Source organism: Eriocheir sinensis, chromosome 20 (genome assembly GCF_024679095.1).
Source record: "Eriocheir sinensis breed Jianghai 21 chromosome 20, ASM2467909v1, whole genome shotgun sequence".
In the NCBI taxonomy this organism is placed as follows: Eukaryota; Metazoa; Arthropoda; class Malacostraca; order Decapoda; family Varunidae; genus Eriocheir; species Eriocheir sinensis.
The window spans coordinates 19,442,631-19,469,605 of record NC_066528.1 but is presented as its reverse complement, the minus strand read 5'-3'; the positions used below and the strand labels follow the sequence as shown (position 1 = coordinate 19,469,605).

At 45.7% G+C, this 26,975-nt stretch overlaps 1 protein-coding gene across 1 annotated transcript in view; it reads right to left on the bottom strand.

Moving 5' to 3' along the window:
• Positions 1-1,592: 1,592 nt before the first annotated feature.
• Positions 1,593-26,975, bottom strand: part of LOC127001336 (homeobox protein ARX-like) — a 56,986-nt gene continuing 31,603 nt past the window's right edge. Inside the window, exons 4-6 of the mRNA XM_050865829.1 lie at positions 13,769-13,826; positions 3,227-3,447; positions 1,593-2,099 (exon numbers count right to left, since the gene is read on the bottom strand). Coding sequence (XP_050721786.1) covers positions 1,788-2,099; positions 3,227-3,447; positions 13,769-13,826 — 591 coding nt within the window. The 3' untranslated portion in view covers positions 1,593-1,787. The remainder of the gene's footprint in view (positions 2,100-3,226; positions 3,448-13,768; positions 13,827-26,975) is intronic.

The following is a 26,975-nucleotide window of genomic DNA, read 5'->3' as shown; positions in this document are numbered from 1 at the left end:
AATTCACTATTACCCACTCTTTCCTTTCTTTAGTCTGTCATTTACTGTGTTCTTTTTCCTTTCCTTTGCTTCGTCTATCACTAGTTTCTATTTTTCCTTCCTTTGTTCCGTCATTCACTAAGTGTTTCTGCATTTCCTTTCGTTCATCATCCTTTTGTTTCTCTTCTCATTTTCTTATAGTCTGACATCCATTAGTTGTTCTTTCCTTCAGTTCGTCATCCGCCTTTTCACTCCAGCCAGTCGTCCATTTCTCAATATTCTTTCATCCACTTCTTGTTCGTATTTCATCATCCACTTTCCTTATTGTCATCCACTGTATTCCTTTAACCTGTCATCCACTTGTCGTCATCTCTTACTTTTCTGTCAGTCGTCCAACGTTGCTAGATTGTCGTACTCTGCCTCCTGTTTGCCGATTTCCGACCCCAGAACTGCCTCCTCGACCCCAATAACTGCTTTCATATATAGTTATCGTTAAAATGGTTAATTATTGGCGATTTTTGGCAATAGCTATGGCTTAGAAACCGGTAAATACGAGGTTCTGAGTACGATAATCTGGGAACAGTAGTCAGTGCTCGGTTCCACTTCTTAGAGGACTTGGAGGCTTGCTGGTAGAGAGGGCAGGACAGTTGAGCTAGACCGAGGCTGTTTGTTCAGTCTGGCAAGCTTGAGGGAGCGTAACTCTTATTCAACTCTTTCCTCACGTTCCCATCAATACGTATTATAAACAGAACACTCATAAGACCAACGTTCTCTTTATGATATCACCGAAAAACATAGATCGTTGTAGTCCTGCCGAGATACAATTCAAAATCATACTTCTTCATCCTTTCTGGACACCACATACGCAAACACTCACTAATAACACACACAATCGAACACCGTATCACAAGTAGCGGCTGACGGAAGGGAGCGGAGAGGTTCAGAGGGTCGAGTCAGTCACCAGTGTTGCCAATCCATCCCTGCACGACAACCACACCGCGTCTCATCTCCTTAACAAAGTCACGTCTTCACCGGGACTTGGACACACTGGTTGGGGTCTCAGGGTCGTAGTGAGTCTCCGAGAGGTCTAATGAACACTAGCGAGTCTTTCCAATCCATCTCATATATATGCTCACCTTTCTCTGTCCTCTTTAACTTACCTGTATAGTCACTCGAACTTGTAAACGCTCGAAATGATCTCTGGGCCATAAGTTTTGGGCTTGACGAGTCCCAGAGAGGTCAGTTAAGAAATCACAAGTCTTTCCAGTCTTTTCCCTATACGCTGTTACCATTTATCGTCTTTTCAAAGCATCTACGTCATTGTTGGTACTCGTAAACACGCTGGAAGGGTCTCCGGGCCTTAAGTTTGGGGCATGATGAATTCTAGTCTTTTCAGTTCATCCCATATACACACATGTACCAAATCCACGTCACGCCGGTACTCGTAAACACGCTGGAAGGGTCTCCGGGCCTTAAGTTTGGGGCATGATGAGTACCAGTCTTTCCAGTTCATCCCATATACACACACGTACCAAATCCACGTCACGCCGGTACTCGTAAACAAGCTGGAAGGGTCTCCGGGCCTTAAGTTTGGGGCATGATGAGTTCCAGTCTTTCCAGGTCATCCCATATACACACACGTACCAAATCCACGTCACGCCGGTACTCGTAAACACGCTGGAAGGGTCTCTGGGCCTTAAGTTTGGGGCATGATGAGTTCCAGTCTTTCCAGTTCATCCCATATACACACACGCACCAAATCCACGTCACGCCGGTACTCGTAAACACGCTGGAAGGGTCTCTGGGCCTTAAGTCTGCGGCATGGTCAGCCCCAGAGCCTCGGCGTGCTTGCGTGCCTTCATCCTCAACTCGGCTATGGAGGAGTTCTTGGAGGAAACCCTCTCGGCGGCGGCCAGGGCGGAGAGGGCGAGCGGGTAGGTTGGGTGCGGGTAGTAGAGCAGCGGCGGGGTGGTCAGAGGGTTGCTGGCGGAGCTGTTACTGCTGCTGCTGCTGCTACTGCTGCCGCCAGTCCCCGCGCTGCTGTTGGTGTTGCTGTTGGTGCTGCTGCTGGTGCTGGAGGACCCCGTGATGCCGAGGGACACGGCGGCGGCGGCGGCGTACTGCGAGGGAAAGAGAGGAGAATCTGAACCTTTGTAGAAGAGAGTTGTAAGAGAAGTTGAACCTTTGTTACTATGCAGACGAGCGTTAGAGGGAGCCTGGGGCCATATTCTTAAGCACTTCGGCGCCCAAGCACACATATTCGGCTTTCGTAGGTGTTTTAGGCATTTCAAGGGGTATTTTAATGACCTTGGTGGTAGTTTGGCCCTTCTTCTGTATACCGTGAACTCAAAGAAACACTCATGAGAATCCAATGCAAGATGGCGCCACTATAAACACTCGCCTGCGCCACAACGGGCTGGGCCGACCATCAGGACCCACCAGTGAGGAATCCTAACGGCGCAATAGGCTGCGATGTAGAAGAAAAAAAAGTTGATCTGTCGTTTGGCCTTTGGAAGTAGTTGATGTGAGGGATGAAGCCAGCTGAGAAAACCGACCATAAGGCTTTTGTTGATATTACACATGAGTACTGAATGAAAGAGATGTGTCCGTGACCCTATTCCTGAACCTTTGTTACTGCACTGGTGCGCTTGTATACCTGTGGATTCAAGGTAAGTTTAACAAGGTAACTGGATACCTCTCCTCCCGAAATTGACCGCTCTTTCGGCCACCTCTTTGGATTCTTTTTGGGAGCAGCGAGTAGCGGGCTATTTTTTTTTTTTTATTATTGTTTACTTTTTTTGTGCCCTTAAGCTGTCCCCTTTGTTGTAGAAAAAAAAAGAAAAAAAAAGATGCACCCGTGACCCTATTCCTGAGCCTTTGTTACTACACTGGCGCGCTTGTATACCTGTGGATTCAAGGTAAGTTTAACAAGGTAACTGGACACCTCTCCTCCCGAAATTGACCGCTCTTTCGGCCACCTCTTTGGATTCTTTTTAAAAAAGAGAGAGATGCACCCGTGACCCTATTCCTGAACCTTTGTTACTACACTGGCACGCTTGTATACCTGTGGATTCAAGGTAAGTTTAACAAGGTAACTGGACACCTCTCCTCCCGAAATTGACCGCTCTTTCGGCCACCTCTTTGGAATCTTTTTGAGAGCAGCGAGTAGCGGTCTTTTTTTTATTATTGTTTACTTTTTTGTGCCCTTGAGCTGTATTCTTTGTTGTAATAAAAAAAAAAATCTTACCTGGTGGGCCGCGGACAGGAGCGCAGGGTCGAGGGACAGCGTCGGGAGGCTCGGCAGGCGGTCGTAGGGCGGGGGGTGCAGGCGAAGGGGTGACACGTAGGGGGCGACGCGGCAGGCCTCCAGGGGCACGCCGACGCTCCCCGAGGCCGCCAGACCCACCCCGGAGGTCATGACGCCCATGGGAGTGGCGGCGCCGGAGGAGGGAGACAGGAGCATGCCGGCTGTGGAGGAAAGACACATGCCTGCTACCCTGAGTTATATACAGTGGGAAAGGACACACACACACACACACACACACACACACACACACACAAAGGAAAAGTTGAACAAATACAGATACGGAGACGGGATCACACGAGCGTAAGCCCAGGCCCTGTAAAACTCTCTCTCTCTCTCTCTCTCTCTACCTGATGGATTAACACGCTCGGAATTCCCTTCGACTTTGCATTAATTTGATTATCTCATTTCTCACCGCTAATGATCAACGAAATGACCCCCGGCTTAGTACGGGAGAGAGAAAAAGGACGGGGGGAGGCGGGGAGGGGGAGGGGGAGTCTCTCTCTCTCTCTCTCTCTCTCTCTCTCTCTCTCTCTATCTCTATCTATCTATGTATTTATCTGTCTATTTTCTTCTTTCAATCGTCTTTTTCGTGTGTTTTAAGTTTTTTCTTCTCTTTTTTCCTTCTCGTTGTTTGGTTATTTCCTTTTCTCTGTCTCATCTTTCTCCTTTCCTTCCTTCCTTCCTTATTTTCTTTCCTTCTTCATCCAGTTATTTTTTCTTCTTTTCCAACTTTCCTCACTCCCTTTTCTTTTTCTCTCCATTTCTTCATTCCTTTTCCTCAACACTCTCTCTTTCCCTTCCTTCCTTCCTTCTCTTTTCCTTTCTCCCTTTCTTTCCTTCCCTCCTTCTTTCCCTCTTTCTTTCTCTTCAATACCTCTCTTCTCTCTCTCTCTCTCTCTCTCTCTCTCTCTCTCTCTCTCTCTCTCTCTCTCTCTAATTGTTGGTTACGTCTCTTCTCCTTGTATCTTTATCTTGCTCGCATTCATTCAGCTCATTTTTTTTTATTTCAGTTTTTCCTCCTCCTTACTTTTCTTGGATTTTCTTTTATTGTTTTCTGTCCCTCGGAATAATCCTCTACTTTGCTATCTAGTTCCCTTGTTTTGTGTTTTTCTGCCTTCTATTGTTCATTGTCTAACTCTTTTTCATTTTGCTTTTCTTCATATTTAAAACCGTTTTGTCTCTGTTTTTTTTCTGTCTTTTTCTCATCCATTTGAATCGTCATTATCCATTTCCCGTTTTTTTTTTCTACTGTTCATTGTCTTGCTTTTCTTCATTTTCCTTCTTTTCCCATTTCAAACCGTTCTGTCTCTCTGTTTTTCTCTGTCTTTTTTCTCATTCATTCGTATCATTTTTATCCATTTCCCTTCTGTCTGTTTCTGTCTCCTGTTTTTCTTTATATAACTCTTCTTCGTTTTCCTTCTTTCCCCATTTCAAACCGTTGTCTCTCTGTTTTTCTCTGTCTTTTTTCCATCTATTTGTACCGTTATCATCTATTTCCCTTCTGTCTGTTTCTGTCTGTTGTTCATTATCTAACTCTTTTTCATTTTGCTTTTCTCCATATTTCAAACCGTTCTGTCTCTCTATTTTTCTGTCTTTTTTCTCATTCATTTGTATCATTTTTATCCATTTCCCTTCTGTCTGTTTCTGTCTCCTGTTGTTTATTATCTACCCTTTTCTTTTTGCTGATATTCTGATGTTTTCCCCCACGGTTCCTTTTCTTCATTCCTCCATCTCCTCTTTTCATCAATTCTCCTTTCCTTTTCCTCAGCACTATTCTTCCCGTTTTCCTTCATTCTCTTTTCCTATCTCCCTCCCATCCCTACCTTTTTCCTTCTTTTCAATACCTCTCTTCTCCTTCCATGTTGTCCTCTTCATGTCTTCCTCCCGTAAGTCAAGATTCGTGTAGTAGTCGGCGCTGGTGTCACGCTCGTTGCCCACGTGTGATTGAACTCTATGACGCCAGCTACATCAACATCATTATGGGTTAACAGTCTCTCAGTGAAGAACACAAAGCTACCTAACGCGCACGCCCTCCATACAATCTCGTCCCGTTCCCTCCTCTGCTTGGGTTATCCAGCATCTCTCTCCTCCTCCCATGTTGCCATCTTCATCTCTTTCTACAGTAAGTCAAGATTCGTGTAGTGATGATGCGTAATGGTGTCTTAATGAACAACACCCAAGCTACCTAACGCGCACGCCTCCTTACAATCTCGTCTCGTTCCCTTCTCTGCTTGGCTTGCCCCTCCCTCTCTCCCTCTCTTCCTCTCTCTCTCTCTCTGGCTCGCCCTCACAAAATGGCCTCCTCCTCCTCCTCCTCTCTCTTTTGTTGCTGGTGCAGTATCGGAGTTCATCGCTTCATCTCACATAAAGTTTCCTGCTGGCCGGTCATTCTATCCTCTCTCTCCTTTCCCTTCCTTCCCTTTCTCTTCTTTTTCTTCATTTTTTTTATCCATGGCTTCTTTGGTGTTGATGTGGGAGACTTGCTTTTTGTTTTTTTTGTTTTGTTTTTTCTTCGTTATTTTCTGAGTTTTTGCCTTTTCTTTCTTTCTTTCTTTCTTTCTTTCGTATGTTTTAGTTATCCATCTATTTCACGCTGTTTTTTTTCTTTTTCTACGGTTCCTTCTTCTTCCTTCTCTTCTTCTTTGTCTCTCTTTCTCCTTTTCCTCCTCTTCTTCTTCTTTATCCTCATTCCTTCTCTTCCCTTTCATCCTCCTCCTTGTTTCTGATCCTATTCATTTTCTTCTTCTTTCTTCTTATTCTCCTTTTTCCCTTTCTCCTTATTCCTCTTCCTCTTCCTCTTCTTCCTCCTCGCTGCTGCTGTCGTTATATTCTTCTTCCTCCTCCTCCTCCTCCTCCTCCTCCTCCTCGTCATCTTCTCCTTTCCTCTCATACTTTTACATTGTCATCATCCTCCTCCTCCTCCTCCGCCTAATCCTCCTTCTCCAATACATCCCTCCTCCTTCTCCTCCTCCTCCTCCTCCTCGTCATCTTCTCCTTTCCTCTCATTCTTATACATTGTCATCCTCCTCTTCCTCCTCCGCCTAATCCTCCTTCTCCAATACATCCCTCCTCCCCCTCCTCCTCCTCCTCCTCCTCCTTCTCCTCCCCGAAGCGCGCCATCATGGAAACGAGACTAGAGAGAGGAAGAGAGCGAGGGATAAAAAAAAAAAAAAATCAAAGAGACGGCCGGACGGAGAAGAAAAAATTTAAGTGTATATTAATTCAGCGCTGGAGGAGGAGGAGGAGGAGGAGGAGGAGGAGGAGGAGACAGCTAGAAACAGGTAGGCGGCGCTAGAGAAGGAGGAGGAGGAGGAGGAGGAGGAGTATGAAGAGGAGGAGGAGGAGATGAAGAGGAAGAGGAGTAAAAGAGGAGGAAAGAGGACAGAGGAGGAGGAGGAGAAAGAGTAAGAAAACAAAGAAGGAGGAGGAGGAGGAGGGAAAGAAGGACAGAAGAAGGAGAAGAACAGAGGAGGAGGAAGAAAGACAGAGAACAGAGGAAGAGGAGGAGGAAGAAGAAAAGGAAAAAGAAGAAGAAGAGGAGGAAGAGAAGGGAAAAAAAACAGAGGAGAAGGAGGAGGACATAACAGAGAGGAGGAGGAAGAGGAAAGAAAGGACAGAGAAGTAGGAGGAAGAAGATGAAGACCAAGAGGAGGAGGAGGAAGAAGAAGAAGAGGAAGAGGAGGAGGAGGAGGAGGAGAAGGAACAGAGGATTAGGAGGAGAACATAACACAGAACAGGAGGAAGAGGAGATAAAGGACAGAGATGTAGGAGGAAGAAGATGAAGACCAAGAGGAGAAGGAGGAAGAAGAAGAAGAGGAAGAGGAGGAGGAGGAGGAGGAGGAGAAGGAACAGAGGATTAGGAGGAGAACACAACACAGAACAGGAGGAAGAGGAGAGAAAGGACAGAGAAATAGGAGGAAGAAGATGAAGAGCAAGAGGAGAAGGAGGAAGAAGAGGAGGAGGAGGAGGAAGAAGAAGAAGAAGAAGAAGAGGAGGAGGAGGAGGACAACGAAGGACAGCGCCGCGCCATCTTCAGCCCGGCTAACGCGAGGCAGCGCTGATAATTTTGATAATTTTGCAGAGCCTGACGCCATAAACTGGGGCCTGAAAGTTTGGCAATTAGCTCAGTTGCCTGAATACGATTAGCCCGGATTTTCCAGCCTAGCGGCGCTGTGTTAATGAGATTGTCTGGACGGGACGCGCCTAATTGGATTTCCCGATTATTGGATTAGCAGATTTTCAGATTCCCGGATTTGCATAATTCAGAATCCTTGAACGTTGAGAGACAGAAATAAATGAAGGGGCTTTGTCTGCTGCGGTGGTGGTGGTGGTGGTGGTGGTGGGTGAGGGGGGACTGTGTGTGTGTGTGTGTGTGTGTGTGTGTGTGTGTGTGTGTGTGTGTGTGTGTGTGTGTGTGTGTGTGTGTGTGTGTGTGTGTGTGTGTGTGTGTGTGTGTGTGTGTGTGTGTGTGTGTGTGTGTGTGTGTGTGTGTGTGTGTGTGTTTATGTGTGTTTGTGTGTGTGTGTGTGTGTGTGTGTGTGTGTGTGTGTGTGTGTGTGTGTGTGTGTGTGCGTGCGTTCATCCACATCTTTTTTTTCAGCCTCTAACTAAAGTATATTCTAATCAAGTTTGCGTCATTAATTACCGTAATGCTAATCAGTTACAATAAAAAGCAACAAAAAAACAACGACACTAATAAGAATAACAATAATAACAATAATAATAACAATAATAGTAATGGTCGGAACACCCCCTCATTATCCCGTCTCTACATAACAACGTTCTGCCGACAATCGCAAGAACCAACACCCGGCTTCGTAAAACATCGCACACCGTCGCCTCAGTGAACACGAACGTTAAACAGAGGACGATAATACAGGGAGGGCGGGAGGTGGACAGCGAGGAGAGAAGAGACAGAGAGGTAGAGAAGGACAGGTAGAGAGGTTGAGGGGTAGGAAAGAACACGAAAACAGAGAGAGAAGAGGAGGAGAGATAGAGAAGAACGAGAGGAAAAGTTAGGAATAATAGGAAGAGAGGTAGAAAAGGACAGGTAGAGAGGAAAGGGAATAGGAAAGAGAGGTAGAGAGAGAGGAACGAAGAGGGAGAGGAGTGAAGGAGGAGGAAATAATAGATAGACATGGAGGAAAGAAGAGAGAGGCAGGGATGAAATAAGAGGTAGAGGGATAGGAGAGAGGAGGAAAACAAGAAGGAAAGAAGAGGGAGAGGGATGGAGAAATAGGAAAGTATAGATAAAGAAGGAGGAAAAAATAGGTAGAAAGGTAGACAAATAGAAGAGAACAGGTAGAAAGATAGAAAAGCACACATGAGAAGGTAGGAAAGAAAAGGTAGATAAGACAAAAGGGCAGATGACAGGTACAATGTTGGGTAGAAAGGTTTAGCAAGGCATGTAGGTAGATAGGTAGACAGGTTGGAGAGAAAAGTAAGTAAGAGAGCAGGAATAGAGGGAGAATGACAGGTAGAATGATAGACAGGAAGATAAGACAGGTGGGAAGGGAGTTAGGTGAGCAGGAAGGAGGGAATGGAGAAAGATTAACAGGTAGGAAAAAAAATAGACGAAAGTGAATCCAAAAATTATTAAGCAGAAACCAACACAAGAACTTCATTGGTATTTAAACTCCATTGGTATTTAAACGGCATTGGTATTTAAAAGGCACTGGTATCTAAAAGGCATTGACATTTACACTACATTGGTATTTAAACTCTACGGGAATTTATACCTTCGATATGAACAAGAAAAAAGAGCAAATATTAAAGACTTACGCAAAAAATATGACAAAAAAAGAGATAGACAGAGCAATATAGGTAGATAGATAGATAGATAGATAGCAAGACAGATAGATAGAGATAAAGAGAGAGAGAAAGAGGGAAAGAGAAGGTCAAAACAAAGCACTCATCAGTAATTAGCAACAGGTAATGAAGGAAAAAACAGGTAATAAGTGCATCAAAAAAGTCTCGGGAACGGAACACGTAACGAACGGAATGCGAACGGCCCGTGTTTTGTCTGCGTTAACTTTTACGTTTGTTTCCGGCGATTTGTATCCTGTGATTACTCGTGTGTGCGTGTGTGCGTGTGTGTGTGTGTGACGGGGAAAGGAAACAAAGAGAAAGGGGAAAGGATAGTCCACTGTGTTGGCTAGCCGTGGGCAGAGCAGGGCTAGAGCATATTATAAATGGTGGCAGCGGTGGGATATAATGGGATAGGCAGCTTCATCCTTGCCCTGAGAAAGATAGAGTAAGAGACTGAATAGATGACTGGACTGGCTAACTGTATGACTGGGAGGATGGATGTCTGGATGAATGGATGGATAGATGGATGGCTAACTGGATGGCTGGCCGACTGGGTATATGGCTGGGTAGGAAAGATCATTAGCTGGGTGACTGGCTGACTGAGTGACTGGCTGAGTGGGCGTATAGCTGGGTAAGAAGTTCGGTGACTGGGTGACTGGCTGGCTGACTGGCTGAGTGGATGACCGGCCGGGTGGGCGCCTAGCTGATTGGTGCAAAGTCGTGAGAGAAAAAGAGGCGAGGGGGATGCAGCAAGGCGAATGATTAGCCGACATAATAAGGACCATTATGGAAATATGTCGCTGTGTTAGTTTCTGGTAATGACAAAAGTTTGCCTTGTCAACACGGCTAATTGTGAATCATGAGAATTAAATGGGCTTCATATATAAGATGAGAGAGACAGGGAGGAGGAGAAAGAAGATGAGGAAGAGGGAGAAGAGGAGGAGGAGGAGGAGGAGGAAAGAATGAGAGTGTATGTGTGTGTGTGCGCGTGGGAGTGGAGGTAAGGGAGAGGAGATGAGAAAGAGAGAGAGAAGGGAGAGAGAGAAACAGAGATAGAGACAGAGAAAGAGAGGAAAAGAAAGAGAAAACAAAGAAAATACTATAAAAAGGAAAGATCGAGAGAGAGAGAGAGAGAGAGAGAGAGAGAGAGAGAGAGAGAGAGAGAGAGAGAGAGAGAGAGAGAGAGAGAGAGAGATAGAGAGAGAGAGAGAGAGAGAGAGAGAGAGAGAGAGAGAGAGAGAGAGAGAGAGAGAGAATCACCTCCGCCTCGCAATAAATGAGAGCGGAATTTAACGCGCCATTACGAACTTTTGATGTCCGGGCAAAGAAAAATGGCGCTTAATTGGCTCTGGAATAAAGGCAAAAAGTGTCTTAGATTTGTGTTGGTGCTGATGATGATGCTGATGATGATGGTGCTCCTCTCTCTCTCTCTCTCTCTCTCTCGCCCCGACTGGCAATTTACATCCAAAGAAAAAAATAAGGAAAAGAAAATGCAGAAAAAAATACTCGAATACTGTTTATTGTTTTTCTTTCCTGCGCTTGTCGGTAAATTTGTAGTTTTTTCCTCTTTTCCTCCGAAGACTTTTTTTTTTTTTTTATTTCTTTCCCTAATCGATATATTTTTTTTTATTTTGTTATTTTTCCCAAGACTTTATTTGCCCGTAGTTTTTTTTGCTTGTTTGTTTTCTTTCTTTCTAATCGATACTTTTTTTTCATTTTTAGGCTTGTAGTACTTTCCTTCCTTCCTCCTTTTTTTCCTTTCTTTTCCTTTCCTTTTCCTTTCCTTTCCTTCTTTTCCCGTTTTACTTTTTCTTCATGTAAGTTGAAAAAAAATAAAGAAAAATAGATTGAATAAGGAAAAAAAGCGAGAGAGAGAGAGAGAGAGAGAGAGAGAGAGAGAGAGAGAGAGAGAGAGAGAGAGAGAGAGAGAGAGAGAGAGAGAGAGAGAGAGAGAGAGAGAGAGAGAGAGAGAGAGAGAGAGAGAGAGAGAGAGAGAGAGAGAGAGAGAGAGAGAGAGAGTTCAATTCAAGCCGAAATTTGAAGCCCCCTCGACATCGATAAATAAATCACGGAGGAGGAGGAGGAGGAGGAGGAGGAGGAGGAGGAGGAGGAGGAAGAAGAAGAACAAGAAGAAGAAGAGGAGTTGGAAGAAGAGGAGAAAGAAAGGAGAACAAAAACAATAACAACAACAACGAAAACATGAAGAAAAAGAAAAAAGAAAAAGAAGAAAACAAGAAAATTAAGAACAGAAATAAAAATACGAAGAAGAAAAAGAAGAAATAAAAGAAATAATCAAGAGAGAGGAAAAGAGAGAGAGAGAAAAAGAAACAAACAAAAAATAAAAACAGAGGACAAGATATCAAGAAAACACACACACAAACACACACACGAAAACCCTCCCTACCTCCCCTCCTTCCCCAGTCCCTTCCTTCCTACCCTCCCCCATCAGCCTCCCTTCCTCCATCCCCTCTCACACACACACTCAAGTCTGCCCCGTAGCAATAACAATAAAATTAAAACTCTCGACTCGGGCTCATAATAATGGTTCTTCTCGGGGCTGTGAGTTGATTTAGTAAGTTTTCAGCTCGTAAAATCCGTGGGGCGGCGCGCGTGATTCGATCAGTCGCCGAGGAAATCAAGAAGGGATGTGAAAAATTCCTGGGGGTCCCCGTGGTGTGCTTGGCCTAAACTTTCCCTCCTCACTCTGTTAATTCAATTTTTATCGCCGTGTCAAAACGCTGTCGGTGTGGGCCCAATCTCCTGTCTGTTTCTGTCTGTTTTGTTCATCTGTCTGTTGGGTTGCTTGTGTCTGTTGTCTGTTAGTTTGTGTCTGTCCAGTTCAATTTTTATCGCCGTGTCAAAACGATGTCGGTGTGGGTCCAATCTCCTCGCTGTGTGTCTGTGTTGGTGTCTGTTTTGTGCATCTGTCTGTTGGGTTGTTGGTGTTTGCTGTCTGTTTTTCTGTGTCTGTCCCGTTCAATTTTTATCGCCGTGTCAAAACGATGTCGGTGTGAGCCCAATCTCCTCTCCGTGCCTGTCTGTTAGTTTTGTTTCTGTCTGTCTCTCTGTTCCTGTCTAATTGTTTGTATATTGTCTGTTTATCTGGCAGTTTGTTTCTCTGTTTGTTGATTCAGTTTTTATACCCGTGTCAAAACGTTGTCTTCTGTTTCTGGGTTGAGTTTGTTTGTGTGTTTGTGTGTTTGTGCTGGTCTGTGTGTCTGTTCTCTCTGTCAGTTCGATTTTCTGTACGTTAGTTAGTTTGTCTGTCTTTAAGTTTCTCATTTATTATCTTTTCATTCCTTCTTTCCTTCTGTACCACGCACTCATTCATTAAACCATCTATCCGTTTTTTTTCATATATTTATCCTTCATTTTCTTGAGTTATCTTTCTGTCCAAACTACATATCCTTTCACATTTTCCTATTCAATCTAAACTTAATTTGTACCTTTCCGTCTACTCTACGCTTCTATTAAATCGCCCTTGTCCAATTTTACACTTCATTTTATATATTTCTGCCTAATCTACACTTCACACACTCTTTCCTGCATAATTTACACTTTCCTTACACTAACACGCCTTCCTGTCACACTTCTACACTTCCATCCAATCTCAGTCTCTCCCAATCACATCCTTCCTTTCCCTTGTCCTGCCTCCCGCCCCGTCCTTCGCCCGTGTCTCGCTAACTCGGCCTCTTCATAAAGCAGCGTCAAGCAACCTTCAGCAAGCAACAAGCAGCCTGCCCTCCTAACGACCGCGTATACCTGAGACCAAGCCGTGCCGGAGGACTTCATCGCGACACGGTTAGAGGAGGAGGAGGGGATTAGGAAGGTAAGGGAGAGTTAGGTTTGGTGAAGGAAACTTGTGTACATGGAAAAGAAGGTTACAGAAAGATTAGTCTCCTACATTATCTTTTTTCTCCTCCTTCTCTTCCTTGAATTCAAATCCTACTTGTTTTTTTTTTTTAATTTCTCCTCTTTATATTCCTTCTCCTCCTCCTCCTCCTCCTCTCTCTCCTTATCGTTTTGTCTCATGGCATCTCCTACTGTTTTTAATTCCTCCTCCTCTTCCTTCTCCTTCTTTCTCTTCTCCTCCTCTTCCTTTACTGTAACCCCTCCTACTGATTTTTTATTCCTCCTTTTCCTCCTCCTCCTCTTCCTTTTCTTCTTTCACTAACTCCTATTCCTGTTTTTCTTTCCCAGTCTTCCTCCTCTATTTCTTCCTTTTCCGGCTTCTTCATTTCAACTTGTTATTTTCCTCCTCCTCCTCCACCTCTATCTTCATCCGTTAACCACTTCTGCACTAACTAACTAACTAACTCCCATTCCTGTTTTTCATTCTCACTCTTCCTCCTCTACCTCCTCCTCCTCCTCCTGTTTCTTCATTTCAACTTATTATTTTCCTCACCATCCTCCTCCTCATCCACCTCTATCTTCACTCTTAGGACAAGCGCCTCGGAGGACAGCCCCGCCTCACAGATCGTTGGTGTATGTTCTTCCTTCACGGCCTCGACTTGCATCAGGGCCGAGTGTTCTTATATCGGGTTAGACTGATTACTCATGCCGGCCACGACCTCGCTCTCTCCTTTCTCCCCTCCTTAGGCTTTCCCTTCACCATCCCTCTCCCTCTCTCCCTCTCTCTCTCTCTTTCTCTCTTACTCTTATCAAAGTTCTTACCTTTGTGCATTTGGCTCTCGTGTTTTCGGCATTTGGCTCGTCTGTTTTGGAACCACACCTGCAGAGAAAGAAATAGGCGATGTAGTAGTTGTAGTAGTAATAGTAGTAGTAGTAGTAGTAGAATAGTAATAACAGCAACATAACACAACATCACCGCCTATCCATAACGCACAATAGCAAATAAGAAATCATCACTGGCTTAATTATCCAAAAAATAACAAGAGAAAACAAGAATTACCTCCCTACGCCCTCAATGTTATCAACCCATACACTCTTGGGCGCCTATCCGTAACCCACAGGAGCAAATAAAGAGTCAACACTGGCTTAACCATCTATACGAGGGACAGAAGGCGATATAAGAATGAAAACCTCAATTCCTTCGACGTTACCAGCCTAGACACATCCCTAAGCCGAGAGTGACGACGCTTCTCTCTTTAAAAAAACACAAGAGCAAAGGAACAGTCAACACCAAGGGGCAGAAAAAAACTACAGGAACATAAATACAACCTCTTGACATCAACATTGGCAGCTCGAACACTCCCTTAAACCCAAGAGGAGTATCAACGGTACTTTCTCTAACGTATGTATATATCCACAAGGCAAATAAGGATTGTACACTAGTATAACTTTCTATACAAAGGACAGAATAAGCTACAGGAACGCAAAAAACAACCTCTTCATCTCAACACTGGCAGGTCGAACACACCCTCAAGCCAAAAGAGAGAGAGAGAGAGAGAGAGAGAGAGAGAGAGAGAGAGAGAGAGAGAGAGAGAGAGAGAGAGAGAGAGAGAGAGAGAGAGAGAGAGAGAGAGAGAGAGAGAGAGAGAGAGAGAGGGAAAGAGAGTGACAAGGAGCCTTTTCTCTAACGTAAATCGACACTTGGGCGCGCGTCCAGAACACTGACCAGAAAACATCCTCCTCCGGTAAATAAAACTCCAGAAAATAGAGGATGCCACCTGCCAGATGACCTCATGACCGACGGGAGGGGCCAGGGAGGGGGAGGGAGGAAGAAGGGATAGGGGAGGTGGAGAGAGTGGAGGAGGGAGAGAGAGGGAGAACATCAGAACATAAGGAGTCTGCAAGAAGCCAAGAAAAGAGAAATGGAGACAGAAAAGGGAGATAGGAGTCAGGGAGAAGGGGGAGAAGGGTGCAAGAGAGGTAAGTGGGGTCAGGGAGGGTTAGGGAAAGGTAAGAATATAGAGAAATAAACAGAAGGATATACACAGAAATGGACGGGAAAAAAGGTTAAGGGAGGGAAGAGAGGAAGGGAGAGACAGCCTGTAGACGGTCAGAGAGGGGAGAAGAGAGGAAAGGGAGGGGAGGGGAAGAGAAAGATAAGGAAACAGAGATCAGAGAGGAATGTAGACAGAAAGAAGGGGAAAAAGGAGCAATGGAAAGGAAGAGGAGGAGAGAAAGAGACTATAGAGGGAGAAAGATGATCAGAGAGAGAGAGAAGAGGGATAAAGAAAAGATGGAAGAAAACAAAAATAAGGGAGATAAGATAAGAAAAAGATAAGGAAACAGAGATCAGAGAAAGGGAAACAGGAGTAATAGAAAGGAAGAGGAGGAGAGAAAAAGATTAAAGAGGGTGAAAGAAAATCAGAGAGAGAAGAGGGAGAAAGGAAAGAAGGAAATAAACAAAAATAAGGGAGACAAGGACTTTAGAGGGTGAAAGAACATCAGAGAAAGAGAGAAGAGAGAGAAAGAAAAGAGGAAAATAAACAAAAATAAAGAGAGGAGAAAAGGGAAAAAGAAGAAGGGGGGATGGAAAGGACTCTAGACGGTCAGTGAGGGTCGGGGGGTGGGGGTGGGGGGGTGGTCAGTGAGGGCCAGGGGAAGGTCAAGCAGGGTAAGGGGGGGGGTAGGGGGGGGGGGGGTCAGTCGCCTTCCCTCGCCGCCATAAAATGAAAGACGTAAGGTCGAGGCGGGTGGGCAGAGCGGCCGCGTCAAGGACAGTCACTATATATCCGTCCAGGGGGAGTTACGACCGCACCCACGCCCGCACCCTCTCCCTCTCTCTCTCTCTCTCTCTCTCTCTCTCTCTCTCTCTCTCTGTGTGTCTGTATCAGTCCGTCTGTTTCTTTTCTTTCCTCTGCTCTTTTCCTCTCCTCTCACTCTCACTCTCTCTCTCTCTCTCTCTCTCTCTCTCTCTCTCTCTCTCTCTCTCTCTCTCTCTCTCTCTCTCTCTCTCTCTCTAGGAAAACAAACAAAAGGAAGAAAAATGAAGGAAAGGAATGAAGAAAGAAAGGAAGAAAGGAAGGGAAAGAAAAAACACAAAGGATAAGAATGAAAAGAAATATAAATAGCAAAAGAAAAATTATGATGAATATTGAAAAGAATGAGAGAAGAAAGAAGAGGAAAAAGAAAGCATGAAAGAATGGAAAAGAAGGAAGAATAAAAGAGAAGAGAGAAGAGAAGAAGAAGAGAGATATTGATGAAGGAGAGCGGATCTGGGTAAGAGAGAGGGAGAAGAAGAAGAAGAGGAGGAGGAGGAGGAGGAGGAGGGAGAAGAAGAAGAGAGGGAGGGAAGAAAGGAGGAGGAGGGAGAGGGGGGGAGCAAAGATTGTTGGTAAGGGGAGGGAGGGGGGCGGAGGAGGGAGGAAGGGGGAGGGGGGGGAGGGGAGAGGGGGGGAGGGGGGGCGTAATTAAATTAGTAAATGTTATCCGGCAGGGGAAGGCATCATAACTTATTAGCGTCCAGGAGGAGGAGGAGGAGGAGGAGGAGGAGGAGGAGGAGGAGGAGGAGGAGGAGGAGGAGGAGGAAGTGATTGGGGGGATGTGAGGAGGGGAAAGGAAGAGGGTGGGAGAGGACATGGAGGGGAAGGAAGGCAAAGGAAGGAAGGAAGGAAGGAAGGAAGGAAGGAAGGAAGGAAGGAAGAAAAAGAAGTAAGGGAAGAATGGAAGAGAGAGGAAGGGAGGAAGAATTTTGGAGAAGAAGGAAAAATGAGGGGAAGGAGGAGGAGGAGGAGGAGGAGGAGGAGGAGGAGGAGGATGAGAGAGAGAGAGAGAGAGAGAGAGAGAGAGAGAGAGAGAGAGAGAGAGAGAGAGAGAGAGAGAGAGAGAGAGAGAGAGATAGATAGATAGATACACACACACACACACACACACACACACACACACACACACACACACACACACACACAAGACACAATTACCCGCATCCCTTCCTTCCCTTCCCTTCCCTTCCCTTATCGTCCTAAACCATCTCTGAATAAGTCTTCTAGCATACAATCACATCTCTGAGGCTTCTTGCATTAATAAGTGGGATAGCATGAGAATATGACACTAACCTAACCTAACCTAACCTAACCTATACCCCTAATCCCTTTCCCTTCCCTTCCCTTCCCGTCCCGTCCTAACACATCTCTAAGTCTTCTTGCATTAATAAGTGGGACAGCATGAGAAAATGACACTAACCTAACCTAACCTAACCTAACCTAACCTATACCCCTCATCCCTTCCTTCCTTTCCCTTCCCTTCCCTCCTAACACATCTCTAAGTGTTCTTGCATTAATAAGTGGGACAGCATGAGATTAGCACACAATAACCCTCATTCCTTCCTTCCCTTCCCTTGCCTTCCCTTCCTTCCCTTCCTTTCCCTTCACTTCCCTTGCCTTCCCTCCTAACACATCTCTAAGTCTTCTTGCATTAATAAGTCGGACAGCATGAGATTAACACACAATACCCCTCATTCCTTCCTTCCCTTCCCTTCCCTTCCCTTCCCTTCCCTTCCCTTCCCTTCCCGCCCTGACACATCTCGGAGTCTGGATGGATAGCGAGAGGTCTACCATGAACACGACAGCCTGACAATCACTGCCTAATTGAATCTCATGAGCTCTTGTTGGCTTGGTTCGCTCCCCCTTACCTCCTCCTCCTCCTCCTTATCACATATCCACGTAAGCTTCCTCCTCCTCCTCCTCCTTCTTATCATATATCTACACAGCCTCATTCTACTGTTCTATACAATTTTTCCTTTACAATCCTAACAAACTTTTCTTTCTATTTCACTTAACTACTTACAGACTTAACTTATAATATCTAACTCTTTTTCTTTCACTAAACTACAAATTCGTTCTTCCAAATCACGTATACTTACACAACCTCCTCCTACTGTCTCTAACTCTTCTTTCCCTTCACATAACTAACAAACTCATCATTCAATTTCACCAGTGTTAAGGAAAGCGTCTGCTAAACCTTTGCATCCCTTCACAAAACCCTAACCGATATAACCCCATTAAGCGAAATCACAAGGGCGTACTTTTGTCCTCTTAAAGAAAACGATAAATCATATACTTCTTCCACAAACCTGAGTCTTTTCAACCTTTCTATTTTACATCATCCATCTGTAAACTGAATTCACTCTGTCACTCTCTTTCTCCTTTACAGTACTAAACCAACTCGATCTACAATCTTACCAAACTACAAAGAAAAGAAGCCATCCAGAACCGCATTCCTTGTCTGTTTGTGTGTATATGTGTGTGTGGGGGGGGCGTATATCTCTCTCTCTCTCTCTCTCTCTCTCTCTCTCTCTCTCTCTCTCTCTCTCTCTCCTTCCCCCAAACTAAACCATCTCTCACACACACACACACACACAAGCGAACGAAACCAAACCGCATGGGCGTGTTTCCCTTTCCCTCCGTAAAGAGACGAACAACCAGAAGGAGGAGGGAACACAGAGATGGAGGAGGAGGAGAAGGAGGAGCGTGTGAGCGTCATAACGGGCGGGAAGGAGCAGCGGTAACTTGTCAGGGAGCAAATGGCAACGTCAAGCCCGGACGATTGGGATGAACGACCCGCCAGCCTGGCACAGATTGTCTCCGTCAGGGCAGGAGCGGAGGAGCAAGAGGAGGAGGATGGAAGAGAGGAAGAGAGAGAGGATAGGAGTGAGAAGAGAAGAGGGAAGAAGGAGGAGGAGGAGAATGGAGGAGGATGGAAGAGAGAAAGAGAGAGGATAGGAGAAGAGAAGAGATAAGGGAAGAAGGAGGATAGGGCAGGAGAAGGAGGTCTGAAGGAGAGAGAGAATGAGAGGAGAGGGAGGAGAAGGAAGGAAGGAGGATAGGGCAGAAGGAGGAGGAGGAGAATGGAGGAGGATGGAAGAGAGAAAGAGAGAAAGGATAGGAGTGAGAAGAGAAAAGGGAAGAAGGAGGATAGGGCAGGAGAAGGAGGTCTGCAGGAGAGAGAGAATGAGAGGAGAAGGAAGGAGAAGGAACACAAAGAATAGGAAGAGGAGAGAGAGAAGGAGGAGATAAAGAAGAGGGGAAGAGGAATATTTACAGATGAAGGAGAACAACTGAAGGAGGATAAAGAAAGGGAAAAAGGAGAAAAAGAAGAAAGAAGACTAAAATGAAGAGTTAACGAGGAAAGGGAAGAGAAGAGAGGAAGGAAGGGGAAGAAGAAGAGGATAGAAGAGAAAGAATAAAGGAGGAGGAAGGGGAAAGAGATAAGTAACAAGAGGAGGAGGAGGAGGAGGAGGAGGAGGAGAAGAAAGAGGAGGACGAGGAGGAGGAGGAGGAGGAGGAGGAGGAGGAGAGGAAAGAGGAGGAGGAGGAGGAGAATCACGAAATACGTTTGTTAAGAAAATGTGAACGCGGAGATTAAATTATCTTGAAAATGGAGACAAAGGAGGAGGAGGAGGAGGAGGAGGAGGAGGAGGAGATAGTAGAGGAGAAGGAAGAGAATTTGAGAGAGAGCGAGAATCAGAGAGGAAAATCAAGTTCAACAAAAAATAAAGAAAATAAAAACTTGAAATTCTAATCAAAATGAAAAAATAGTGAGATCTGAATCACCACCACCATCACCACCACCACCACCATCACCACCATCACCACCACCACCATCACCACCACCATCACCACCATCACCACCACCATCACCACCATCACCATCACCACCACCATCACCACCATCACCACCATCACTAACCCATCTGACACTATCTTTTCCCTCTACTTCCATTCTAATCTTTTTCTTTTATCTCCTTTTCTTCTTCCTATTTCTTCCTTTCCTTCATTTTTTTTCCTCTTCCTTCTTCTTCTTCTGTTACATCAAATACACTTCTTCCTCCTCCTCCTCCTCCTCTTTTCATTTTCTTCATCCTTATTTTCTTGTTTATTTACCTCCTCCTCCTCCTCCTCCTCCTCCTCCTCCTCTTCATTATCATTACCTTTTCCTCCTCCTCCTCTTCCTCCTCTTCCTATCTTCAACTTTATCATCAACATCATCATCACCTCCTCCTCCTCCTCCTCCTCCTCCTCTTCATCTTCCTCTTCTTCTTTTCTTCAACATCCTCCTCCTCATCATCAGAATCAGCATCTACTCCTCTACCCCAACATCCCCTCCTCCTCCTCCTCCTCCTCCTCCTCCTCCTCCTCCTCTTCCTCAACCTCCTCCTCCTCTTCATCTTCCTCTTCTTATCATCAACATCCTTTTCCTCATCATCAACATCATCTCCACCCCAATATCCCCCCTCCTCCTTCTCCTCCTCCTCTTCCTCCTCCTCCTCCTTCTCTTCCTCTTCCTCCTCTTCTTTTCCTCAGCATCCTTCTCCTCATCATCAAAATCAGCATCTACTCCTCTACCCCAACATCCCCTCCTCCTCCTCCTCCTCCTCCTCCTCCTCTTCCTCAACCTCTTCTTATCTTCAACATCCTTTTCCTCATCATCAACATCATCTCCACCCAAATACACCCCCTCCTTCTCCTACTCCTCTTCCTCCTCCTCCTCCTACTCTTCATTTTCCTCTTCTTCTTATCCTCAACATCCTTCTCCTCCTCATCAGAATCAGCATCTACTCCTCAACCCCAACATCCCCCCTCCTCCTCCTCCTCCTCCTCCTCCTCCTACTCTTCATCTTCCTCTTCTTCTTATCATCAACATCCTTTTCCTCATCATCAACATCATCTCCACCCCAATATCCCCCCTCCTCCTTCTCCTCCTCCTCTTCCTCCTCCTCCTCCTACTCTTCATTTTCCTCTTCTTCTTATCCTCAACATCCTTCTCCTCCTCATCAGAATCAGCATCTACTCCTCAACCCCAACATCCCCCCTCCTCCTCCTCCTCCTCCTCCTCCTCTTCCTCCTCCATAAATCCAACACGCCGCCCGCCGTACACACGAGCTGCCAAGTTAGCTCAGCTTAAAGAAGATGCTCACAACGAGACTTCTGATGGATCCCTACCTCCCCCCCCCTCCCCTTTCACCCACGACGGCAGGACAGGAGGAGGAGGAGGAAGACAGAGGGAAAGAGGAAGGGATTGTACAGCAGATAAACATAACACAAAGAAACACAAAGGAAGAACAAACAACAGCAGACATGATGGTCCTTACGAGGCTGTTTGTGACAAGCTACACAAACTATCTAATCAAAGGTGGAGGAGGAGGAGGAGGAGGAGGAGGAGGAGGAGGATAGAGGAAGACCGGATTAGGAAGAAATAGGGAACGAGAGATAGAGAAGAAGGAGGTGAAGGATAAGGAGGAAGAGTAGTAGTAGTAGTAGTAGTAGTAGTAGTAGTAGTAGTAGTAGTAGTAGTAGTAGTAATAGTAGTAGTAGTAGTAGTAGTAAAGTCTGTTCATGCCGAGAGCGATGCTAAGCTACGCACGCTCTGCCGACACGTGGCTTTCAATCGCTCTGTTGCTTTCAATGAGACTGTCCACAACGGATGCTAAGCTATGCGAGCGATGCCGGCGACAATAAAGAGCGGAGGAAGAGGAAGAGGAAGAAGAAGAAGAAGAGGAGGAGGAAAAAGAGAAGAAAAAAAATAGATAGCTGAGAAAACTGATGATTGAATGAAGAAAAGAAAAGAGAGAAAAGAGGAAGAAATTAAGAGGAAAAAGAGGAGGAGGAAGAGGAAGAGAAGAAAAGATAGATAGATAAGAAAACTGATAATGATGATGATTGGATGATGAAGAAAAGAGAGAAAAGAGGAAGAAATTGAGAGGAAGAAGAGGAGGAAAAGAAAAAAAACATAGATGAGAAAACTGAAGATGATTGAGTGATGAAGAAAAGAAAAGAGAGAAAAGAGGAAGAAATAAAGAGGAAGAAGAGGAGGAGAAGAAAAAGAAGAGGTAGATAAGGAAAATAGTGATCGAAATAGCTGAGTGACGGAAAAGGGAAGAATCAGAAAGAGAAGAAGAGGAAGAGGAGGAGGAGGAGGAGGAGGAGGAGGAGGAAGAAGAAGGGTCGCTGCCAGGATGTCTCAGGAAGTGTCTATTGATTGAGGAAGAAGAGGAAGAAGAACAAGACATGGCTACTCACTACTGACCCAAGAGGAGGAGGAGGAAGAGGAGGAGGAGGAGGAAGAGGAGAAGAAGAAGAAGAGAAGTATAAGAAAGAGGAGGAAAGGGAAGAGGGAGAGAAAAAAAAAGTGATACTGTGAAATGACTGACAATACCCATCTCTCTCTCTCTCTCTCTCTCTCTCTCTCTCTAACAAGTTCTAACAGGGTGCAATGGGACGGCCGGCGATTTAGTGTCCTCCTCCTCCTCCTCCTCCTCCTCCTCCTCCTCTCCTCCTCCTCCTCCTCCTCCTCCTTTTCGGGCGCCGAAGAAAACTCGATTACGTCCTTCAAGTCGCATCCACTAATTGATAGCAGGCAGAGGAGGAGGAGGAGGAGGAGGAGGACGAGAATGACCTCTTCTCTTCCCTTCATCATTTCCATCTTCTCCCACCTTTCCATTTCTCTAACTTCTCTATATTTTTTTCTTTATCTATTTTTCTCTCTCTTCCTCTTAGTCTTCATCCTCCAGGCCTCCTCCTCTTCCTCCTCGTTTTCCTTTTCCTTCTATTGCCTTTTCATTCTTTCCTAACTTCTTCCTTCATCTAACTAACTTTCTACTGCATCCTTCTTATCTAAAACACTATCTTAGGATCCTTATTTAACTCGTATAATCATAAACCTTCTATTTTTCCTCCTGTTTTTTCTCTTTCAACATTCTTTTAACATTTTCCCTTCATTTAACTAACTTTCAAATGCATCTTTCTTATCTAAAACACTATCTTCATCTCCTACTTCAAACTCCTACAATCCTCAATCTTCTCCTCCTCTTCCTTCTGTTCCTTCCTCTTCAAGCCTTCCTTCACTTCTTTTCACATAACTAAACCTCTACTACATCTTTCCTATCACTAACAGTATCTTCACGTTTTTCATCTTAACCCTCCTTCTCCTCATCTTCCTCTAACTTCAAAATCCCTTCTCAACGCCCCTAGTCAACGCTCCATCGTCCCCTTCAACCCTAACCTCTCAACGCTCTATTTCGCCTCCTCAGGACTGGACGCGGACCCCTCCAGCTCGCCGCCAGAAACGTCAGCGACCTCGATAAATATCCCGGCCAGAGAGGACAGCGACGGACACCCATTAGTAGGAGTTCGCCAGTGACTTGGGCCTTTGACGTGGGTGAGGGAGGTCGTGGAAGAGCTGAGAAGTCTTGTCCCTCTACTGCGTCTGTGATGAGTGTAAAGTGGAGGGAGAAAGGAAGGAAAAGATAAAAGGGAGAAAAGAGAAGAGGGAGGAGATAGGGATGAGGGTGAGTAGGAAGGCAAAAGGGAGGGAAAATAAGAGGAGGGAGAGAAGGAGGAGGAGGAGGAGGCGTTCGAAGGTCCTCTCAATCAATCACGGGAAAGACGAGACAGGAACGCGAACGAGACGGGAATGTTGTGGTGGTGGTCACGGTGTCTCGGGGGACGGGGGAGCGGGGAGGGGCGGGGGAGGGGGTGCATTGGGATGTCATATAATTATTAATACCAATACAAATACTAATACCAATACCAGTGCTAATGCTAATACCATTTCTAATACTAATACCAATACTATAACTGACACCATACTTATACCAATACTAATAATAATGCTAATACGAATACTAATACTAAGACCATTACTAATACCAATTCTCATACCAATACCAATGCTAATACTAATACCAATGCTAATACTAATACCAATACTAATACCTATACTAATACCAATACCAATACTAATACCAATACCAATACTAATACCAATACCAATACTAATACTAATACCAATACTAATAACAATACTAATACTAATACCAATACTAATACTAATACCAATATTAATACCTATACTAATACCAATACCAATACCAATACTAATACCAATACTAATAACAATACCAATACTAATAACAAAACTAATACTAATACCAATACTAATACCAATACCAATACTACATACCAATACTAATACCAGTACTAATACCAATACCAATACCAATACCGTTACTAATACCTACACTAATACTAATACTAATATCGCTAATAAGAAAGGAAGGAAGGGCTACTAGAAGAAAGTAAAGGAACATTGAGGAAAAGAACAAAAAGAGCCAAAATACGGAAATCAGAGAGTCAAAAGGAAAAGTGCGTAGGAAAGGAAGGAAGGGCCACTAGGGAAAGAGGAAAGACAGTGAAGGATAACAAAGAAAAAGAACAAAGGAAGGTAAGATAGAGGAATAAGCCAGTCAGGAGCGCTGGAGTGACGGAGGAGGAGACGCGGCCGCCGGCAGACTTGTGAATCATTTATATAATCCGGAAACTGGAGTGTCACGCGAAAATCAGCCTCGGTGGCCCGCCCGAACCATCTGTCTGGGCGGGTGACGGGGCGTGTCGGCGGCCGGCCCGCGCCTCTTACGCAAACTAGATCTGGAACACACGCCTCAACACACGCCACAACACACGCACTCACACACACACACACACACACACACACAGAAGGACAGAAGAAAGGAAAGGAGGGGAGGTGAAGGGATAAACTAGCAAGAATAAGGAAGGGAAGGAAAGAAAGGGAAGAAGGAGGGAGGAAAGGAAGGGAAGGGAAGGGAAGGGAAGGGATAAGCTAGCGGGCATTAAGAAAAGGAAGGGAAGGAAGGGAAGAAGGGAAGGGATGGGGACACACACACACACACACACACACACACACACACACACACACACACACTTCTCCTCCCCAACCCCATCCAACCTCGACCTTCCCCCCTCCCCCATCTTCATACCCCCAACCTCACCTCCCCCCCCCCCCGTCGCCACCACCGCATCCGCCGCCACCAAGGAGACGACAGCCAGCCATCATGAAGACAAATATGGCGGATTATCTGAGGAAAATCGAGGATAATTTAAGGGAGCTCCTGGCCTGCCGTCAAGGGCCATACATCTCCGGCAATTATCCACCAGTACGGACCCTGTGGCGGCGCGCTGGGCCCGACTCCCGCCGCGCCCACACAGCCTCGAGGGAACCCAAGAAGAAGAACCTTAACGAGAACCCGAGGAGACCAACAGAGGAATCAGCAAGCCGCCAGTCTCCAAGGAACCCAAGAAGACCCGCTGACACTAGTAAAGAAACCCAAGAAGACCCGTGGAAGAGACCCTATGAGACCCAGAGAGGGATCAGCAAGCCACCAGTCTCCAGGGAACCCAAGAAGACCCACTGACACTAGTAAAGCGACCCAAGAAGACCCGTGGAAAAGACCCTATGAGACCCAGAGAGCTAGAGACCCAAAAAAAGACCAACAGAGTCACAGATGGACCCAAAACAGGACCCGGATGCAAAAACAAACCCAAAATAAACACGCAGAGGACTTAACCAACGAGACCCAAAGGCACAGGTGAACCAACAAGACCCAGGGGTATGGATGAACCCCAAAAGACCTATGCGGGCACAGACGAACCCCACAAAAGACCCAAAGACTCATAAACAGACCAAAATTAAGAACCACGGAGACAGAAAGACATTGATAATCCGAGAGCTACTGAGGAGTGACTGACTGACTGACTGACTGACTGACTGACTGACTGACTGACATGTTCTCTTCTCTAATCTACGGCAACTTACGTGAAAGACAATACGTATTCATACCCTCCAAACAACAACAATAAAAAATAACAATAACAACAATGAGGGCTTGCTGACGACGCCTATAAACTCAAGAGGCAAAGAAGAGAAACAGAGAGCGCATGGACGAAGGTGGAGAAGGACATGGAGGAGGGAATGGAGGGGTGGAGGGACGCATGGAGGGGAGTGGAGGGGTGGAAGGGAACATGGAAGAAGGAATGGAGGGGTGAAGGGAAGTATGGAGGAGGGAACGGAGGGGTGGAGAGAAACATGGAGGAGGGAGCGGAGGGATGGAGGCAACATGACGGCAGGAATTTACCGCCTTCCTGACGCCCAGTAACGAGGCGCTCTGCCCTCCTCGGTTCCCGGACATTTTGGCTGCCAAATTACATTACACGGAGAAAATTGTCGGCCGTAGGGAAAACGAGTGTGCTGACGTCACCAGGGGGGGGAAGGGGGACGGGGGGGCGGCAGGGAGGGGGACAGGGCGATGCTTGCCAGTGAGCCTCCGACTGAGACGCGAGTGTTGGGGTAGAAGACGAAGGGACGCTGAAGACTTTAAGGGACATATTCTTCTAACATTTGGGTTTGGAGATGAAGGGACGCAGAACACTTAAGGGACTAAGTGAACGTAATGGAAGAGGAAAAGAAGGAAAGCTTAGAAGAAATATATAAAAGGTAGGAGGAAAGGATAGAAGAGGGAAAAGAAAGGAAAGACGAGAAAGGAGGAAACTACAGGTGAGGAAGAGAGAGACAAGACGGTGGGGAAGTGAGCAAGGAGAAATAAGACACGGAAACGAAAGAAGCAAAGGAAGGAAGGGGAGAGTTAAAAACGGAGAGGAAGTCAGCAAGGAGAAACAAGACACGGAAACGAAAAAAAAGAAAGGAAGGAAGGGGAGAAACAAAACGGAGAGGAAGTTAGCAAGGAGAAACAAGACACGGAAACGAAAGAAACAAAGGAAGGAAGGAAACTAAACGTAAAGAGACGAGCAATGAAGAGAGAGAGAGAGAGAGAGAGAGAGAGAGAGAGAGAGAGAGAGAGAGAGAGAGAGAGAGAGAGAGAGAGAGAGAGAGAGAGAGAGAGAGAGAGAGAGAGAGAGAGAGAGAGAGAGAGATGATACAGAGAGAGAGCGAGAGAGGGAGTGAGTTAAGGGAGGGAAGTGAGCGCAGCGGCCCGGATTGTGACCTTGCCGTAAATAAAGACAGCCAGGACGAGGCAGGCAAATGGCGGGGATAAATTACAAGCAGCTCAGTCCTGGATCATCCGCGGCGCGCCCTGCAGCATGCCGATGAAGGGGGAGGTTCGGGTGTCCGCCGCTAGAGGACCGCCTGACACTGTTACCAGACCACCACCGCCGAGGAC